The sequence below is a fragment of the Rana temporaria genome, chromosome 4 (genome assembly GCF_905171775.1).
Source record: "Rana temporaria chromosome 4, aRanTem1.1, whole genome shotgun sequence".
In the NCBI taxonomy this organism is placed as follows: domain Eukaryota; kingdom Metazoa; phylum Chordata; class Amphibia; order Anura; family Ranidae; genus Rana; species Rana temporaria.
This window is the reverse complement of record NC_053492.1, coordinates 23,768,975-23,791,312: the sequence shown is the minus strand read 5'-3', so window position 1 is coordinate 23,791,312 and position 22,338 is coordinate 23,768,975. Positions and strand designations below refer to the sequence as shown.

Genomic DNA, 22,338 nt, shown 5'->3' with positions numbered 1-22,338 from the left:
GTTTCTCTGAGTGGATTGGTCCACCAAAAGGGGGGTTCTCTGAATGCATTGGTCCACCAAAGGGGGGTTTCTCTGAGTGGATTGGTCCACCAAAGGGGGGTTCTTTGGGTGGGTTGGTCCACCAAAAGGGGGGTTCTCTGAATGCATTGGTCCACCAAAGGGGGGGTTCTCTGAGTGCATTGGTCCACCAAAGGGGGGTTTCTCTGAGTGGATTGGTCCACCAAAGGGGGGTTTCTCTGAGTGCATTGGTCCTCCAAACGGGGGTTTCTCTGAGTGCATTGGTCCACCAAAGGGGGGTTTCTCTGAGTGGGTTGTTACACCAAAAGGGGGGTTCTCTGAATGCATTGGTCCACCAAAGGGGGGTTTCTCTCAGTGGATTGGTCCACCAAAGGGGGTTTCTCTCAGTGGATTGGTCCACCAAAGGGGGGTTTCTCTGAGTGCATTGGTCCACCAAAGGGGGGGTTCTCTGGGTGGATTGGTCCACCAAAGGGGGGTTTCTCGAAGTTCATTGGTCCACCAAAGGGGGGTTTCTCTGAGTGGATTGGTCCACCAAAGGGGGGTTTCTCTGAGTGCATTGGTCCACCAAAGGGGGGTTTCTCTGAGTGCATTGGTCCACCAAAGTGGGGGTTCTCTGAGTGGATTGGTCCACCAAAGAGGGGTTTCTCTGAGTGCATTGGTCCACCAAAGGGGGGTTCTCTGAGTGGATTGGTCCACCAAAGAGGGGTTTCTCTGAGTGCATTGGTCCACCAAAGGGGGGGTTCTTTGAGTGGGTTGGTCCACCAAAGGAGGGTTCTCTGAGTGCATTGGTTCACCAAAGAGGGGGGGGGGGGTTCTTTGAGTGGGTTGGTCCACCAAAGGGAGTTCTCTTAAGTGGATTGGTCCACCGGCCTGCCTGGTGCTAGTCAACTATTACCATTGGAGATAGAGAGGCTTTTAGTAATTGTATGCAGTAACATGTTATGTCTGTTTTGCTCTCAGGGATTTGGGATGTTGCTGATGGAGGAAGCAGAGAGGATAGCACGGGACGAGCACGACTCATTGAAGATTGCAGTCATATCCGGTGAGTTTTCATGTTTTATGATACTACTAGAGATTGGTTTTATTATATATATATATATATATTGAGATTTTTAATTTTTAGAATAGAGAGAGGTATATGATGAGAGTTATAAATATAAATGCAGTGTGTGTGTCTGTATATATGTACAGTATCTCACAAAAGTAAGTACACCCCTCACATTTAGGTAAATATTTTCTTCTATCTTTTCATGTGACAACAGTGAAGAAATTACACTTTGTATCTACAATGTTGTGTAGTGAGTGTACAGCTTGTATAAGAGTGTAAATTTGCTGTCCCCTCAAAATAACTCAACACACAGACATTAATGTCTAAACCGCTAGCAACAAAACGGAGTGAAAATGTCCAAATTGGGCCCAAAGTGTCAATATTTTGTGTGGCCACCATTATTTTCCGGCACTGCCTTAACCCTCTTGGGCATGGAAGTCACCAGAGCTTCACAGGTTGCCACTGGAGTGCTCTTCCCCTCCTCCATGATGACATCACAGAGCTGGTGGATGCTAGAGACCTTGCGCTCCTCCACCTTCCATTTGAGGATAACCCACCGATGATAAATAGGGTTTATGGCTGGAGACATGCTTGGTCAGTCCATCACCGTTACCCTCAGCTTCTTTAGCAAGACAGTGGTCGTCTTGGAGGTGTGTTTGGGGTCATTATCATGTTTGAGTACTACCCTGCGGCCCAGTCTCTGAAGGGAGGGGCTCATGCTTTGCTTCAGTATGTCATAGTACATGTTGGCATTCATGGTTCCCTCAATGATCTGTAGCTCCCCAGTCCCGGCAGCACTCATGCAGCCCCAGACCATGACACTCCCACCACCATGCTTGGCTGTAGGCAAGACACACTTGTCTTTGTTCTCCTCACCTGGTTGCCGCCACACATGCCTGACACCATCTGACACCAAATAAGTTTATCTTGGTCTCATCAGACCACAGGACATGGTTCCAGTAATCCATGTCCTTAGTCTGCTTGTCTTCAGCAAACTGTTTGCCGTCTTTCTTGTGCATCATCTTTAGAAGAGGTTTCCTTCTGGGACGACCAAATTGATGCAGTGTGCGGCGTATGGTCTGAGCACTGACCGGCTGACCCCCCCCCCACCCCCTTCAACCTCTGCAGCAATGCAAGCAGCACTCTCTTGCGTGCTCTCCCTCTCTTGTGCGTGCGCTCTCGCGCTCTCTCGTGCGCGCGCTCTCTCTCGTGCGCGCTCTCTCTCTCGTGCGCGTGCTCTCGCTCTTCTCTAAGGGAAACTGTAATATTAAACAATAAAAAAAATTAAAGTGCCCTGTCCCGAATGGGTTTGCACACAGAAGTGACTGCATAGGAAAGTCTTGACCGCCGATGTAAATGACGTCCAAACCACACGTTACCGTGTTTCCCCGAAAATAAGCCCGGGTCTTATAATAATTTTTGCAACCAAAAACACACTAGGGCTTATTTTTGGGGTGGGGCTTGCAATTTAATCCCCAGTGTGCACAGCACAAAAGTGCTTGCAAACTGCTAGAATCCTTGCCACCACAGCAGAATATAATGCAAAGGGTATGTGTCTCTGCAATTTAACCGTGTCACGGAATTATTCTTCCGTGACCCGTCTGATCATTCTTCCCTGGCACAAGCACTGCAGAGGGAGGGGGGCCCGAGATCCCCCGGTGACAGCTGGCAGAAGAGGTGAGCAGCGGGGGATCAGCTGAGCGCGGCTCGACACTTCCGTGACCCGCCTGAGCTCTCTTACCCGCTCCAAACTTTGCAGAGGGAGCGGGGCCCCCGAGATCCCCCAATGACAGCTGGCAAAAGAGGAGAGCGGTGGGGGATCAGCTGAGTGCGGCTCGGTGTTTCCGTGACCCGCTTGAGCTCTTCTATCCACTCTGAGCCTTGCAGAGGGGCGGCTGAATTCCCCCACTGACAGCTGGGGGAAGGGGAGGACTCCAGCAGCAATAGAGAGGACTCCAGCAGCCCACAACCAGTCTAAACTAGGGCTTATTTTCAGGGTAGGGCTTATATTGCAGCCCTCCTCAAATAGGGGTAGGTCTTACTTTCGGTGAAACGTGGTAGGTATCGCTGCAAAAAAGTTTTTGAGAATCGTAGTCTTTATTGTAAGCAAAATAATCGTGATTCTCGTTATTTCCAGAATCGTGCAGCTCTGTCTGTTGGCGTGCTTCACTTTGTCAGACAGCTTCTTTTTATGCGATTTCTTGATTTAACATGTCTGGCAGTAATCAGGCCTGGGTGTGGCAAGTGACATTTAATTCGGCTTTCCAAAAAATTGTGGTTAATAACAGTTCACTCATGATTTAGCATGGGAGGGGGGCAATTCCTTTTTTTACATAAGGCCAGGCACCTTTTTTTTCCTTTTAATAATTGAAATAATTTAAAAACTGCTTCTTGGAATTACTCGGGTTATCTTTGTGTAATATTAAAATGTGTTTGATCTGAATCATTTAGGTGTAATAAATATGCGAAAAAATAACAAAATCAGGAAGGGGGCAAATAGTTTTTCACAGCTTTGGGTGTGTGTGTGTGTGTATGTATGTATGTATGTATGTGTGTGTGTATATATGTATATATATATATATATATATATATATATATATATATATATATATATATATATATATATATATATATATATATATATATATACACACACACCGTATTTGCCGGCGTATATAAGACGACCCCCTAATTTTCCAGCAAAAATTTTTGTTTTGGGATATACTCGCTGTATAAGACAACCCCCTTCCTAATAGTCATGCCTCGCCTCGCTGTGCCACCATTGCATGCCTCGCTGTGCCACCATTGCATGCCTCGCTGTGCCACCATTGCCTGCCTCGCTGTGCCACCATTGCCTGCCTCGCTGTGCCACCATTACATGCTTCGCTGTGCCACCATTACATGCTTCGCTGTGCCACCATTACATGCCTCGCTGTGCCACCATTACATGCCTCAACGATCCATTACCTTATCCCTAAAATGCAGAATCTCAGTCAGACCGCGGGCGTCCAGTTTTCAAAAGCCGTGCCTCCTCCTCGTGCTGTTCTGTAATAGGCGGAACACTCGGCTTCCCAGCAGACACTGTGTTTAGTGTTCCGCCTATAACGGATGCCCTTTCGTCCGAGACCGAGGAGGAGAGGGCATCCGTGATAGGCGGAACACTGAACAGAGGCTCTGCTGGGAAGCTGAGTGTTCCGCCTATCACGGAACAGAATGAGGAAGAGGCGCGGCTTTTTTGAAAAATGGACGGCCGCGGTCTGCCTGAGAGGCTGCATGTTGGTTACCGGCGTATAAGACGACCCCTGACTTTTAAGAAGGATTTCTTGTGTTAAAAAGTTGTCTTTTATTCGCTGGAAAATACGGTGTGTGTGTGTGTGTGTGTGTGTGTATATGTATGTATGTATGTATGTATGTATGTATATATATATATATATATATATATATATATATATATATATATGTATATGTATATGTATGTATGTGTGTGTGTATATATATATATATATATATATATATATATATATATATATATATATATATATATATATATATATATATATATATATATATATATATATATATATATATATATATATATATAAAATTTTGAGAGATTTTATAATCATTAAAAATATATACTGTATATAGATACAGAGAGGGGGAGAGATTTTATAATTAAATATTATCTTTCTATATATACAGCGTGTGTATAAAATGATCTGTTCCATCTATCCATCTGAGAGTCCAGGTAGAAGAGTTCACATATGTATCTGATGTTCTGACGCAATCATGAAATCTTTGTGTTAGAATCCACTACTGTGCATTTGATTCAATCGACTTGGTAAGCTTTCTATGTGCAGGAAGCAAAGCCTGAGACACCCACGCCGTCTGGAATGTCTTTTATAAATGCCGCCATGGCAGGCTCACCCAGGGGACGCCGATAACGGCAGCGTCTTGTCCAGGATAGAGAATCTGGATTAAAACAGAGAGGTGGTTTAGTAGTCATCGAGTGCCTTCGTCCCTGGAGGATGGAGGGGTACGGTTCGCTGCAACAAGGTGACAATCCATAGGTTTTAGAATGCCATTTATGTGCCCATTTATGTGCCCTCAAGCAGAAAATTAATGTGGATGGCAGCCAGGGATTGGCACAAAGTGGAGAGAGAAGCCTGTGTGTTAGAAGGTCTTTGAGACATGATATAAGGGGCAAGGTGCATTAACCACTTCCAGACCTTAGGTGTTTTTCAGATTTGGTGTTTGCAAGACTAAAACAGTTTTTTCTGCTAGAAAATTACTTAAAACCCCCAAACATTATATATATATTTTTTTCTAACACCCTAGAGAATAAAATAGTGGTCATTGCAATACTTTTTGTCACACCGTATTTGCGCAGCGGTCTTACAAGCGCACTTTTTTTGGAAAAAATTCACTTTTTTTAATTCAAAAATAAGACCACAATAAATTTGGCCCAATTTTTTTATATATTGTGAAAGATAATGTTACGCCGAGTAAAATGATACCCAACATGTCACGCTTAAAAATTGCGCCCGCTCGTGGCATGGCGTCAAACTTTTACCCTTAAAAATCTCGATAGGCGATGTTTAAAAAATTCTAGAGGTTGCATTTTTTGAGCTACAGAGTAGCTCTAGGGCTAGAATTATTGCTCTCGCTCTAACGATCGCGGCGATACCTCACTTGTGTGATTTGAACACCGTTTTCATATGCGGGCGCTACTCGCGTATGCGTTCGCTTCTGCGCGCGAGCTTGTCGGGACGGGGCGCTTTAAAAAATTTTTTTTTTGTTTTCTTATTTATTTATTTTATTACTTTTTACACTGAAAAAAAAAATTATCACTTTTATTCCTATTACAAGGAATGTAAACATCCCTTGTAATAGAAAAAAGCATGACAGGTCCTCTTAAATATGAGATCTGGGGTCAAAAAGACCTCAGATCTCATATTTGGGCTTAAATGCAAAAAAAAAAAAAAAAAATTTGGAAATGTCATTTTTTCAAATGACAAAAAAAAAAAATTGTCTCTTTAAGAGGCTGGGCGGGACTGACGTTTTGACGTCACTTCCGCCCAGCAGAGCTATGGGGACGGGCGAAGGAGATTTTTCCTTCAGTCTCGTCCCCGCTCACCAGCCGACAGCATCCGATCGCCTCCGCCGCTACCGACGGCTACGGTAAGCGGCGGAGGGCGCGGGAGAGCGGCGGGAGGGGGGGGGCCCTCTCCCACCACCGATAACGGCGATCTCGCGGCCAATCTGCCGCGGAGATCGCCGTTATCGTTTACCAGACCGCGCACACTAAAGATTGATACCTCGGTTGTGGCAGCAGCTGCTGCCGTTACCGAGATATCAATCTTTAAAAAATGGACGTACATCGTCGTGCGCAGGTCTGGAAGTGGTTAAAGTTCTTTTAAAAGCTAAAATGTAATCTTTACTTTTTTTTCACCTTCCCTGCCCCCCCCCCCCCCCCCAAATTGGCATGCTAATGAAACTGGGTTAAGGTGATGCCATCAGTCTGCTGCAGACACAAGGGAAGCATTTCCTTAAAGCGGGGGTTCACCCTTAGAGGGCACTTTTCCCCCTTCGCTTCCTGCTCGTTATTACTAGGGGAATCGGCTATTTATATTAAAATATGATCCGTACTTACCCGTTTACGAGACGCATCCTCTCCGTCGCTTCCGGGTATGGGCTTCGGGAATGGGCGTTCCTTCTTGATTGACAGGCTTCCGAGAGGCTTCCGACGGTCGCATCCATCGCGTCACGATTTTCCGAAAGAAGCCGAACGTCGGTGCGCAGGCGCAGTATAGAGCCGCACCGACGTTCGGCTTCTTTCGGCTACGAGTGACGCGATGGATGCGACCGTCGGAAGCCTCTCGGAAGAATGTCAATCAAGAAGGAACGCCCGCTCCCGAAGACCCATACCCGGCGGAAGCGACGGAAGAAGATGCAGCTCGAAAACGGGTAAGTACTGCTCATATTTTAATATAAATAGCCGATTCCCCTAGACCGAACGAGCAGGAATCTAAGGGGAGATTTTTTTTTTTTTTTTAAATGGGTGAACTCCCGCTTTAAGCCCTGTGCACAGGGACCAGAATCTCGTCGGGAAAAAACCCTTGTTTTTCCTGACGAGATTCTTGGCAAGAATCTCTTGCCGCCCGAGTGTACAGACACTCCATTCAAAAGAACCGCCGTTCTTTTGAACGGCAGGAACGCAGTGATGTCATCGCGTACACTGCCCTTGGAAGCCACCGCGCATGCGTCAAAGTCGTTTCGAGCATGCGCGGGTTTCCACGGCGACAGGCAAGTATAGAGACGCTCGGGTTTCTTGGCAGGAAAACACTGCCGAGCATCTCGACGAGGAAAATAGAAAGCAGGTTCTCTATTTTTCTCGTCGAGATTCTGGGCAGTTTTCTTGACAAGAAACCTGAAAGCCTCGTACGCACGCTCGGTTTACTCGGCAAGAAAGCTCTGCCCGCAGTTTTCTTGCTGGTTCTTGCCGAGAAAACCGTGCTTGTGTACGAGGCTTTAGTCTCCCCCCCCCCCACAATGATCAGACTGTACGTTATAACTTGCAGCATGGGGCTGATCTATGTCAGGCATTTGAGAACTGCTCACGGACCAGGATTTACATGACTCTGTTACCTGTTAACCAGCTTCAGCTGAATATTTACGGTTAAAACACCGTTGCTGCTGTAGTAAATCAGAAATACAAGCGAGTGCCCAACAATTTTTCCCGTGCTCGGTCACGGATAACCACATGGATTATAATATAATTGGCTGGTAAATTGCATAGTTATTATTTTGATGACTCGTATTGAAATAATTGTTATTGACTGATAAACTTTAATCTTCTTATTATCTGTTTTAATGTAATTCGATTACCCAGAGACTCCTGTAGGAGCATAAAGGGGAACTCTAGGTAACGCTCTACTTTTTTTTTTTTTTTTCATTGCAAACTATTGGCCACTTTATTAAAAATTTGAACCTTGTACCCATATTAATGGTCACCCAGGTTGCATATGGCTCAGGGGTCAAGTCCTGGGGAAAAAAGTGTGGGAACTCCCACCCAAGATCCACTCCCCCACCAAAAAATAAAAAAATGATACGCTCATATGCATAATTACTAAACCGCATGTTTTTTTCCCCGATCCACTGTACCTTGGTAATCCTTTGTTACTGGCCGCTTCCTGTATATGGATTCATCCGTCACTTCCTCGAATCCGCAATGTCTCCTGGGAGCTTTTGTCATTGTTCCCAGGAGACCTTGCGGAGGTCTGCCACGAGTTAGAAGTTCTTTCTAAATCCCGTGATAACTCGCGGCAGACCTCCGCAATGTCTCCTGGGAACAATGACAAAAGCTCCCAGGAGACATTGCGGCATTGAGGAAGTGACGGAATACCCACACACTCCCCGATGAATCCATATACAGGAAGGGGCCAGTAACATAAAGGATTACTAAGGTTCGCCTGCCCCTGACAGTGACTCGAGCTGGGCATCGCCGCTTAGTGAAGGATCGGCTCGGGCAGCTCGGCTGCTCTCGGCTGCTCTAGTCCTGCAAAGGGAACTGAGTTCCTGCTGTGAAAAAAGTGCAGGAACTCCGTTCCCGCAGGACTTGAGCCCTGATATGGCTGCTGTAAAGCAATTGTGTAGTAATGTGTGGAGTCACAGGGAATGTTAAGCCTTAAAGCGGAGTTCCACCCAAAATTGGAACTTCCGCTTAACCCACTCCTCGCCCCCTTACATGCCACATTTGGCATGTAATTTTTTTGTGGGGTTAGTGGGGGCTTCAGGAGGAGTGGGACTTCCTTTCCCATTTCCTCCTTCCGCCGAGAGGCATCGTAGTCGATTAGCTTAATCGCCTACAGGGAGGGGCTTCAGTAGGCGATCGCCTGGGACACATGACAGGTCCCATGCGATCGCCTGTCCAATGAGAGAGCGCAGCGCCGCTCGCGCATGCGCAGTGGGCGCCTGGCCGTGAAGCCGAAAGCTGTCACGGCCGGGTGCCCACACTTAGGATGAAGACGCCGGCCGGGGAGGGGTGGAGAGGAGCGGAGCCCCGGTGGGCGCGTCGCTGGAACGTGGAGCAGGTGAGTGTGTGTTTATTAAAAGTCAGCAGCTACACTTTTTGTAGCTGCTGACTTTTAATAAACACAAAAAATGCCTGGAACACCGCTTTAAAGTGGACTAGGACTGGTTGCTAGTATTGCCTGTGGGCTCCCTCTCCATCGGATCTTTTCCCCAGGACCGATTTGCAAGGCTGTGTCAAAGGGAGCTGGAGAGGTGTGGAGATGGCCGATCCACAGAATGGATGAAGCAAGGGGATCCTTGCACTGCTGGTCCCCAGATACAGTTTCCTCTCCAGCAAGGAGAACAGTGAGCAGCACAGGGCTGACGTCACAAAATTTCACTGAGGACATTTCACTTTGCTCAGGAAGACCCCCAGATCTCATGAGAATAGCGGTCTTCAGAGGCAGGGATAGGAGGGATCTGCCTTAGATGACTGCTTACTGTTTATATCCAGTTGTAAGGCTGTGCCTAGGCACCTTTACATACCCAAACATGCATTGCAACATTTATACAAGGAGTTCAAGGCAAAGGGTAGACTTGTGAGGGTCCTACTTAGTCAAATCTGAAGTATTTCTAAAACTACATAGGAAAAGAGTTGGAACACCCGTCAGGTTTTTATTGCTTAACTATATAGGACGCATTAAGGGCGAGTCCACATTTTTTTAAAGATATTCAGTAGCGTGGTCCAATGCTTTTTGGGAGCTCAGACACTTGCCCCAATCCATAATTGTGAGTTGCTACCAAAATTGGAGTAGAGGGGAAAACTACTAACTGTAACGTTTGTGGTAGTGACAATTAAAGGAGAAGTAAGCTCGTTTTGGCTGTACTTCTCCTGTGGATCACTAGAGTGCAGTTCTTTCTGCACTCCTGTGACACGTTCCCAGCAAAAGCCTGCTGTCGGCTGAAGTCACAGCCGGTCGAGGCGGGGGAGAGATCGGGACTATATGGTCAGAATCCGCCCAGAACCCCTGGAACGGCACATGGCTCAGCCTCTCTCAGCGAGCCACTAAGAGCCTGGGGGGTGTGGAAGAGGAGACAGCGGTGACTGACTCCACTACCCCTAGGTCCGCTACCTTCATTCTCCGCAACTCTTATGGCCCCCTGCTTATTCTCCATAACCCCTGCGTCCCCTACCCTCGTTCATCACAACCCCTACGTCTTCTACCCTCTTTTTCCACAACCCCTACATCCCCCAACCCTCTTTCTCCACAACTGTTTCATCCCCAACCCTCCTCCACAACCCATAGGTCCTCTACCCTCCTTCTCTACAACCCCCAAGTCCTCTACCCTCCTCCACAACCCCGATGTCCCCTACCCATCTTCTCCTACCCCTATGTCCCCTGCCCTCACTCTGCACAACCCCTACATCCCCAACCCTCTTTCTCCACAACTGTTTCAACCCCAACCCTCCTCCACAACCCCTAGGTCCTCTACCCTCCTTCTCCACAACCCCCAAGTCCTCTACCCTCCTTCTCCACAACCCTTATGTCCCCTACCCATCTTCTCCTACCCCTACGTCCCCTACCCTCATTCTCCACAACCCCTACGTCCCCTACCCTCATTCTCCACAACCCCTACGTCCCCTACCCTCACTCTCCACAACCCCTACGTCCCCTACCCTCACTCTCCACAACCCCTACGTCCCCTACCCTCACTCTCCACAACCCCTACGTCCCCTACCCTCACTCTCCACAACCCCTACGTCCCCTACCCTCACTCTCCACAACCCCTACGTCCCCTACCCTCACTCTCCACAACCCCTACATCTTCTACCCTCACTCTGCACAACCCCTATGTCCCCTGCCCTCACTCTGCACAACCCCTACATCCCCAACCCTCTTTCTCCACAACTGTTTCAACCCCAACCCTCCTTCACAACCTCCAAGTCCTCTACCCTCCTTCTCCACAACCCCTATGTCCCCTACCCATCTTCTCCTACCCCTACGTCCCCTACCCTCATTCTCCACAACCCCTACGTCCCCTACCCTTACTCTCCACAACCCCTATGTCCCCTGCCCTCACTCTGCACAACCCCTATGTCCCCTGCCCTCACTCTGCACAACCCCTACTTCCCTTACCCTCCTTCTCCACCACCCCTACGTCCCCAACCCTCTTTCTCCACAACCACGTTGACCCCAACCCTCCTTCTCCACAACCCCTAAGTCCTCTACCCTCCATCTCCACAACTCCTATGTCCCCTACCTGCCTTCATCACAGCACCTACAGTGGATATAAAAACTCTACACACCCTTGTTAAAATGTCAGGTTTCTGTGATGTAAAGAAATGAGACGAAGATTAATAATTTCAGAACTTTTTCCACCTTTTTTAACCGCTTGCCGACCGCCCACCGTAGTTTTACGGCGGCAGGTCGGCTCGGCTGCGCAAAATCACGTAATATAACGTGATTTTGCATTTCAGCCACTAGGGGAACGCCATCACCGCCGGGCACCCGCGATCGCTCGTTACAGTGCGAGAACCGGGAGCTGTGTGTGTAAACACACAGCTCCCAGTCCTTTCGGGGGGAGAAATGACTGATCGCATATTCATACAATGTATGAACAGCGATCTGTCATTTCCCCTAGTAAGTCCCACCCCCCCTTCAGTTAGAACACACGTAGGGAACATAATTAACCCCTTCTTCGCCCCTAGTGTTAACCCCTTCACTTCCATTTTTACAGTAATTAATGCATTTTTATAGCACAGATCGCTATAAAAATGCCAATGGTCCCAAAAATTTGTCAAAAGTGTCCGATGTGTCTGCCATAAGATCGCAGTACCGATAAAAATCGCAGATCGCCGCCATTACTAGTAAAAAAAAAAAGTATTATTAAAAATGCCATAAATCTATCCCCTATTTTGTAGACGATAAACGCTTATTGCGTTTTTTTTTTTTTTTTTTTTTTTTTACGAAAAATATGTAGAAGAACCCATTGGCCTAAACTGAGAAAAAAAATAGTTTTTTTATATATTTTTGGGGATATTTATTATAGCAAAAAGTAAAAAATATTCATTTTTTTTTTTTAAATTGTCGCTCTATTTTTGTTTATAGCGCAAAAAATAAAAACCGCAGAGGTGTTCAAATACCACCAAAAGAAAGCTCTATTTGTGGGAAAAAGGACGCCAATTTTGTTTGGGAGCCACGTCGCACGACCGCGCAATTGTCAGTTAAATCGACGCAGTGCCGAAACGCAAAAAGTGGCCTGGTCATTGACCAGCAAAATGGTCCGGGGGTGAAGTGGTTAATGTGACCTATAATCTGTACAAATAACAAACTGAAATCTTTTAGGTGGTGTCCTCTACCCTCCTTCTCCACAACCCTCCCATTCTCTGCCCCCCTTCTCCACAACTTTTAAGACCCCAGCCCTCCTTCTCCACAACTCCTACATTCCCTACCCTCCTTCTCCACAAAATGTATGTCCCCTACTCTCCTCCGTCACAACCTGTACGTCCACAGCCCCTTCATCTCCAATCCTTGTTCTCCAAGACCCCCTACGTTCTTTAGCCTCCAGCTCTGCAAACCCCCTAGTCCCTAACCCTCATTTTTCACAACCCCTACATCCCCTTCTCCATAAACCCTACAACCCCCACACCCTCTTGCTTCACGACCCCTTTGCCCCAACCCTCAAACTCCATAACCCTTTAGATCCCTAACCCTCATTTTCTTCAACCCCCTACATTCCCAAACCTCCCTCACATTGCCTACATCCCCTACCCTAGTTCTCCACAACCCCGAAGACCCCTACCCTAGTTCTCCACAACACCGAAGACCCCTACCCTAGTTCTCCACAACACCGAAGACCCCTACCCTAGTTCTCCACAACCCCGAAGACCCCTACCCTAGTTCTCCACAACCCCGAAGACCCCTACCCTAGTTCTCCACAACCCCGAAGACCCCTACCCTAGTTCTCCACAACCCCGAAGACCCCTACCCTAGTTCTCCACAACCCCGAAGACCCCTACCCTAGTTCTCCACAACCCCGAAGACCCCTACCCTAGTTCTCCACAACCCCGAAGACCCCTACCCTAGTTCTCCACAACCCCGAAGACCCCTACCCTAGTTCTCCACAACCCCGAAGACCCCTACCCTAGTTCTCCACAACCCCGAAGACCCCTACCCTAGTTCTGCACAACCCCGAAGACCCCTACCCTAGTTCTCCACAACCCCGAAGACCCCTACCCTAGTTCTCCACAACCCCGAAGACCCCTACCCTAGTTCTCCACAACCCCGAAGACCCCTACCCTAGTTCTCCACAACCCCGAAGACCCCTTCCCTAGTTCTCCACAACCCCGAAGACCCCTACCCTAGTTCTCCACAACCCCGAAGACCCCTACCCTAGTTCTCCACAACCCCGAAGACCCCTACCCTAGTTCTCCACAACCCCGAAGACCCCTACCCTAGTTCTCCACAACCCCGAAGACCCCTACCCTAGTTCTCCACAACCCCGAAGACCCCTACCCTAGTTCTCCACAACCCCGAAGACCCCTACCCTAGTTCTCCACAACCCCCGAAGACCCCTACCCTAGTTCTCCACAACCCCGAAGACCCCTACCCTAGTTCTCCACAACCCCGAAGACCCCTACCCTAGTTCTCCACAACCCTCGAAGACCCCTACCCTAGTTCTCCACAACCCTCGAAGACCCCTACCCTAGTTCTCCACAACCCCGAAGACCCCTACCCTAGTTCTCCACAACCCCGAAGACCCCTACCCTAGTTCTCCACAACCCCGAAGACCCCTACCCTAGTTCTCCACAACCCCCCGAAGACCCCTACCCTAGTTCTCCACAACCCCGAAGACCCCTACCCTAGTTCTCCACAACCCCGAAGACCCCTACCCTCGTTCTCAGCAATCCCTGTGTTTCCAACCCTCTTCCTCCACGATTTTTACGTCCCCTACTCTTATTCTCCACGTATTTTGTTTACCATAATACAAATGCTCTTTAATTGTGAGCTGGTTAGTTATTATTGCTCCTCCATTTATACAGAATTAACTGTAGAATTGGTCCCTCACTTAACTCTCTTATCGTTTGACATTTTAATAGCAAACACTGCCAGAGTAGTAATTGTATTTTGATAGTGTTGCTGCATATTTAAACTGGGCACACAGAGAATAAAGGTAATTTGTTTCATCTATCTGGATGGAGAGAAATGGTTATTTACATGTAAGAAATCTCAGAGGAGGAAACGTGTCAAATGAGATTGCCTGAATTTTAATTAGCAATTCTGCTAAGTACGGCCTAAATCGAAACCAGTATTAGAACCCTAATTCGAATAAAACACCCCAAATACCTGAGGATGGCTCAACACACACCAGTGTGCACACGTTGTAGACAACAAAACTTGAGTCCGCTGGTGTAAATGGGAGCTAAAGGCTCTTTCACAATCCCGCATGGCCCAACTCGGTCCCAAGGCAAAAAAAAAAAAAACTTTGGGCTAGATTCAGATAGAATGGTCTATCTGTCAGCCCGGCGTAACGTATCCCAGATACGTTACGCCGCCATAATTTAGGGCGCAAGTTCTGTATTCAGAAACAACTTGCGCCCTTAGTTACGGCGGCGTAACGTATCTGTGTCGGCGTAAGCCCGCCTAATTCAAATGTGGATGATGTGGGCGTGTTTTATGTATATTAACTGTGACCTGTACTGTACTGAACTGTATTTGATGTTTTTACGAACGGCTCATGCGCCGTGCTTGAAAAAATCACAGTGCGCATGCTTGAAATTCCGCCGCAAATCGCCATTGCTTTCGACGTGAACGTAAATTACGTCCAGCCCTATTCGCGAACGACTTACGCAAACAACGTAAAATTTTCAAAACTTGACGCGGGAACGACGGCCATACTTGACATAGGATGCGCCTCGTATAGCAGGGGTAACTATACGCCGAAAAAAGCCTAACGTAAACGACGTAAAAAAATGCGCCGAACGTACGTTTCTGAATCGGCGTATCTAGCTCATTTGCATATTTCTCGCTTAACTATACGGAAGCGCCACCTAGCGGCCAGCGTAAATATGCAGCCTAAGATACGACGGTGTAAAACACTTACGCCGGTCGTATCTTAGGGAAATCTATGCGTAACTGATTCTATGAAGCGCCACCTAGCGGCCAGCGTAAATATGCAGCCTAAGATACGACGGTGTAAAACACTTACGTCGGTCATATCTTAGGGAAATCTATGCGTAACTGATTCTATGAATCAGGCGCATAGATACGACCGGCCGGACTCAGAGATACGACGGCGTATCTGGAGATACGCCGTCGTATCTTGTCTCTGAATCTACCCCTTTATTTGTATAGGGCCTGTACACACCACATTAAAAGACAATAATGCAGGTATACATTTTATTGCAATCCCTTACCCGAAAATTTGCAGAATTGCATCGCAATTCACTGTCAGGCTTATGTCGCGTACACACGGTCGGAATTTCTGACAAATGTTCGATGGGAGCTTGTTGTGGTAAATTCCGACCGTGTGTAGGCTCCATCGGACATTTGCCGTCGGAATTTCCAACAACAAAAATGTGAGAGCTGGTTCTCAAATTTTCCGACAACAAGACTTGTTGTCGGAAATTCCGAGCGTGTGTACACATATCCGAAGCACAAAATTCCACGCATGCTCGGAATCGAGCAGAACTTAATTTTTCTGGGCTCGTCGTACGTGTTGTACATCACCGCGTTCTTAACGTTCGCAATTTCCAACAACATTTGTGTGATTGTGTGTATGCAAGACAAGTTTGAGCCAACATCCGTCGGAAAAAAATACCACGGTTTTGTTGTCGGAATGTCCGATCGTCTGTATGTGGCATTAGAGTTTCATGAAGTGTAATTCAAACAGAGTTTTAAAAAAAAAAAAAGCACTGTGATGCGTTATAACAAAGAAGCGCGAATGCACACCGGTGCGCGTGTGAAGGGCACGGGCCCCTTAACATGGCATGTTGTTGCCTGGAGCTTTCTTTTTAGTTAAACCAGACAGATGAAGGAGTTTGTTTGCGCTGTTAAGAACAATTGTCCTGTCTATATATTCACCAGTGACGCTGGAGGATTTAATTACTCTGAACTTTGTTACTTGCTCTACGCAAGCTTCGTATTTTTAGAAAAAGGACAAATGCATCCTTGCAAGAAGAAAAACAGACTCAACAAAGAACTTAGGACAATCTAAGATAATTTAGCATAATAATAATACTTTGTGCGTTCACCTTCCGTCCTCAGAAACGCTGATGAAAGTTTCTCAAGTGGAGTTGGCAGGATTGTTGGAGCACAAAGGTATAATTAGACAGCGGAAAAGTGATGTTATCTGCACTTTCAGCCTTGTATGACGAAACGCGTCAGGCCTTAAAATGTGTTACCAGGCTTTTAAATTCAATTATACAGAACATTATATATTGTGCTGGATAAACACCCCCCTAAAAAAATATATATATACATATACACACACACACAGAAAATACTGTGAAAACATTTTTGTCTGATGTGAAGAAATGCTGTAAAGTATGAATGATTTTAAAATATTTACATTTTTTATTTTTATGAATTTGCAAAATGAGCAGACAGAAGAAAAATCTAAATTAAATCAATATTTGGTGTGACTACTCTTTTGGCTTCAAACCAGCATCAGTCTTATGCCGCGTACACACGGTCGTTTTTCGGCATGAAAAAAAATGACTTTTTTCAGCATCTCCAAAAAACAAAGTTTTTCCAACTTCATCATTAAAAACGATGTTGCCCACACACAACACGTACGACGCCACTCTGAAGGGGCAGTTCTATTCGCCTTTGGGCTGCTTTTAGCTGATTCCATGTTATTAAAAGACGATTCACGCTTTTTTGTCTGTTACAGCGTGATGAATGTGATTACTCCATTATGAATGGTAGTTTTACCTGAACGAGCGCTCCCGTCTCATAACTCGCTTCTGGGCATGCACGGGTTTAAAACGTCGTTTTAGCCCACACACGATCATTTTTTACAACCCGAAAAACGACATTTTAAAAAACGACATAAAAAAATGCAGCATGTTCGAAAAAAAATGTTGCCGTTTTTCAGAAGCCGAAAAACGATGTGAAGCCCACACACCATTTTAAATGACGTTTTTAAAAATGTCATTTTTTTCCATGCCGAAAAACGAGAGAGTGTTCGCGGCATTACACTCGCACACTTTGTACACTTGCACAAAGTCAATCATTTTGTAGGATAATGCCGCGTACACACGATCGTTTTTCGTCATGAAAAAAAACTTCGTTTTTCAGCATGTCCAAAAAACGATGTTTTTCCAACTTCATCATTAAAAACGACGTTGCCCACACATCATAGTTTTTGAAAAATGATGAACAAAGCGCGGTACAACACGTACGACGGCATTCTAAAGGGGAAGTTCTATTCGCCTTTGGGCTGCTTTTAGCTGATTCCGTGTTAGTAAAAGACGATTCGCGCTTTTTTGTCTGTTACAGCGTGATGAATGTGCTTACTCCATTATGAATGGTAGTTTTACCAGAACGAGCGCTCCAGTCTCATAACTTGCTTCTGGGCATGCACGGGTTTAAAACGTTGTTTTAGCCCACACACGATCATTTTTTCAGAAGCCGAAAAACGATGTGAAGCCCACACACGATCATTTTAAATGACGTTTTTAAAAACTTCTTTTTTTTTCTTCATGCCGAAAAACGATTATGTGTACCCGGCATTACAGTCAGGTGTATGATTAACCAACGATACCAAGCAGCAGCTAATTAATGGTCATCAATTCATTAACAGAAATGGTTGTGTAGAATGCTTAAAACTAGGTGAGGAACAGCCAAACTCTGCTACTAAGGTGAAGACCATTTCACGTCACAGGTCATACACCATGGCAAGACTGAGCACAGCAACAAGACAAAAGGGGGTTATACTACAGAAGCAAAGTGTCTCCCCGGTAAACATTTCAATCACTTTGTACAGTGAGGGGGGGGAAGGTATTTGATCCCCTGCTGATTTTGTATGTTTGCCCACTGACAAAATAAACCTACCATTAAAATTTATAGATGGATCATTTCTTAAACAATGAGAAACGGAATAACCACAAAAATATCCAGGAAAAATGCATTTAAAAAGTTATAAATTGATTTGCATTTTAAGGATGGCTGGACACGTCAGATGAGAAGAGTATCACCGATCACAGAAACTGGGTGGACGTCGCTTCAATAGCAGGGCATGAATGGAAGGCCCCAATGGGCTCGTAGGGCAAGATGGAAAAAATTGAAGAAAAAACATGTTCCAATTGGTGCAGGTCAAAACAAATGCTATTGAAGTGACGTCCACCCAGTTTCTGTGATCGGTGATACTCATCTCATCTGACGTGTCCAGCCATCGCCATCTGGGGAGCTCTTCTACGCAGAGATTCAGGTCCGCAGAGACCACCACGCCTATGAGACTTACTGCCTAAAAAACAGTTAAGTCCACACCCTCTGGTAAGAGTACCCTACAATACTTACCTCTTCCATATGATGCCTTGTTGATCCCTTCAGACAACTATATATTCAATCATCACGTTCACGCTTTTATTTATCACCTTCTCTATAGAATTTCAAGCTTTAACTACCTAGTGGCCTGGTGATGTGTATGGGGAGGCGAGGCAGACTTTATAATAAGAAAGAGGTAGCAAAAAAAGCCCTATTCCTGCAGAGGACGGGAGAAGAGATGGAAAGGCGAGATCATCCTCAGGAGGCTAAAGGTCTGCTTTAAAATCATGGAGTCCATTGGGGGACATGGGTCCCACCCCTCTTAGCAGTGCTTTGGTACACGTTTGAGGTTTGCTGGTAGTGGAAGGGGTTATTTTGATCGGGCCTACTTTTTTTTTTTTTTCCAGCATCCAGTCTTCCTGTGGATGGCAGTATAACCCAAAGGTCAAGTTTAAAAAGCAATTTCTGAAGCTCTTTTTGAGTTGACAAAGAGCATCTGCAAGCGTGTGCTAAACAGCGCTTAGAACCCATTTGTGGCAAGCTTCTATTGACCTTGTGTAGGTGTTTGCATTGCAAGCCAGTTAACGCGATTGATGCAAATGTGCTATGTGTACTAGAATGTTCGCTATGCATGTCAAGAGCAGAAATTTTCGTTGAAAAGCATTTAGAAAGCTTTATTAACACAGAGAAAAAACACTTTTTCTTTATGCCCGTATAAACGAGGCCTAATGCACAATAAAAACAGACAGACCTTTTTCTTAATGTGGTGCACCACGACAAACGGCATTAATGTTGCAATGTGGATGCATTTTTCTGCTTTGGGGTGTGGTTTTAATCATACCACATATAGTGCATTACCCTCCATGACGTACAGGTCAAAAGAATACCCTATTCTGTGCCACTGCTGTACATATTATAAGGCCAAATGATGGTGTCACATCCAGTAGTGTATTTAGGTTTTGTGCTGCCCTAAGCCTGACTAAACTTGTGCACCCCCCAATTTAAATATGACCCACCCCTTTTTATCAAGGCCACACCCCTTTCGGTTTAAAACCCACCTTGAAATTGGGGGACACTAATTCTTAGGGGGTGGGGGCATTGGATTCCCTTAATTTGCATAGATTTCCTCCCACTTCCTGTTTAGCTATGGGGCAGGAAGTGAAGGGAAAAAAATAAACTGACAGGGGCTATAACTAGGGTTGTCCCGATACCGATACTAGTATCGGTATCGGGACCGATTCCGAGTATTTGCGGAAGTACTTGTACTCCCGCAAATGCCCCCGATGCCTGGCCCAATACTCGCCGCCGCCGCATATCGCCGCATCCCCGCCGCGTATAGACACTCCCCCTTGCTCAGGTGAACTGTCCAATCCCGAGCAAGGGGGAGTGTTTATACGCAGCGTGGCGTGAAACACTACAGCTATTCAAATGAAAGCTGTAATGTTCCCCGCCCGTATTAACCAAGCGGCGGCAGCATGTAGGTAAGGGGGACATGGCTGCATATATGGGGGGGACATGGCTGCATATGGGGGACATGGCTGCATATGGGGGGACATGGCTGCATATGGGGGGACATGGCTGCATATGGGGGGACATGGCTGGATATGGGGGGGGACATGGCTGCATATGGGGGGGGCATGGCTGCATATGGGGGGGGCATGGCTGGATATGGGGGGGGACATGGCTGCATATGGGGGGGACATGGCTGCATATGGGAGGGACATGGCTGCATATGGGAGGGACATGGCTGCATATGGGGGGGACATGGCTGGATATGGGGGGACATGGCTGGATATGGGGGGGACATGGCTGGATATGGGGGGGATATGGGGGGACATGGCTGGATATGGGGGGGACATGGCTGCATATATGGGGGGGGACATGGCTGCATATATGGGGGGGGACATGGCTGCATATATGGGGGGAGACATGGCTGCATATATGGGGGGGGACATGGCTGCATATATGGGGGGGGCATGGCTGCATCTGTGGGGGGACATGGCTGCATTTGGGGACACATTTAAAAAAAAGTATCGGTATTCGGTATCGGCAACTACTTAAAAAAAAAGTATCGGTACTTGTACTCAGTCCTAAAAAAGTGGTATCGGGACAACCCTAGCTATAACCCTCCCTTACTCCACCCAAAATAGGGAAAAGAAAGTGTTGCCTATAGTTCTACTTTAAGCACAAATTTCTGATAATTTTATGGAGAGGACTAAGAAGATCTAACCATGCCAATGGGGCAGCAGAAAACATATAGCGCAGGGAGGAAGGTTTGGTGTCCAGGATGATAGGACAGTCAAAATTAGAAGCGGCTTGCATTACACTAACAGCGTGGCACAAGCCGGCGGGGACTCTTACCGTGCTGGCCTGGCCATTGTTGGCCTAGGCCAGCATACAGCGTTGGTCACATCCATAGATTTCTTCGTAACGTAAGTTGAGCAAAAAATTGAGGGTTTAGCTGTGAAAGACCCTCGTGGGCAGGACAAAGACACCTGCTGGACAAGCTAATAGCTGGCACTTCTTAGTCCACTGGTGAACATATATACCTACAATATCAATATTTGGTGCTGATGGCACTTGCCTGGCCTTGGCAGTGAATCCAGGCAAAGCATGGGCTTATGTTTTTAGCATTCTCAAAAAATAAAACTGGCAATTCGGGAACACTGTGTGAACTCGAAGAGATTTAAACCTCCAGCAATTACTGTCCAGTGATGAATAGGCCCTGAGACTTCAGTTGTGAGAAATGGTTAAATTGTGGTGTCCCCTCATGGGCAGGCCCGGATTTCCCACAAGGCCACTGAGGCCAGGCCTTGGGGCGGCAGGGCTCTAAGGGGCGGCAGTGGCATGGAGTCCCCCGACGCCCGTAACATACAGTTAAGGGCGGTAAGTTATGGGGGAATCTGCTCGCTCGTTAACAAGTGATTGTGGCGATGTCGCCGAAATCACTTGTAAAATATGTGCTCCCGTCCGTCCTCCCCCCCCCCCCCCACCCCACATACCTCTCTCTGCTGGCTCTGTCTTCGGGACTCCGTCCTCCCCCCGGCCACCGAGTCTGTCTCCTGTCCCTGCTTCTGATGTACACAGTGAGAGGGGAGAGCTGTGCTCTTCCCATCTCAGGTGTGACAGGAGTTCTAGCACAGTGCTAGGACTCCTGTTTTGGAGGTGACAGGGTCAATAAAGAGAACATGTCACCTCCAATTGCTATCACACAGGAAATTGTTTTCTCCTGTGTAATAGCAAAAAAGTTAAGTGAATTTTTTTTTTTTTTTTTTATAAAAAATAAATAAATAATAAGAAATAATAATTAAATTTAATAAAATAAAAAAGTAAAGTATAAGAAAAATAATAAGAAATAATAATTAAATTTAATAAAATAAAAAAGTAAAGTATAAGAAAAATAATAAGAAAATGATACAAAAATGTAAAAAAGTAAGCGACAAGCTACAAATAAATAAAAATAAAAAAGTGATAAAGTAAAAAAACAAACAAAACATATTTGAACTAACCGTGCCGCACATTCTCCATTGATTTAAGGGGGAGGGGTTTGGTTGGCGGGGAGGGGGTGCATTGTGGAACCTGGCCTTGGGGCGCAAACAACTGCTGGAAAAGGTAATAACTAGAGCTTCTTAGTCAACTGGTTCTCATCTATAACTGGAATATCACTTTTAAGTGCAGATGGTCCTGCATGTGTTAATGTTTTAGCATTCTCAAAAAAATAAAACTGGCGATACAAGAACACTGCGTGAAACTGAAGCGATTTAAACC

At 46.3% G+C, this 22,338-nt stretch overlaps 1 protein-coding gene across 1 annotated transcript in view; it reads left to right on the top strand.

Annotated features, from left to right (window-relative positions):
- Nucleotides 1-22,338, top strand: part of ELP3 (elongator acetyltransferase complex subunit 3) — a 210,073-nt gene that overhangs the window by 172,518 nt on the left and 15,217 nt on the right. The window contains exon 14 of the mRNA XM_040348125.1: nt 979-1,060. Coding sequence (XP_040204059.1) covers nt 979-1,060 — 82 coding nt within the window. The remainder of the gene's footprint in view (nt 1-978; nt 1,061-22,338) is intronic.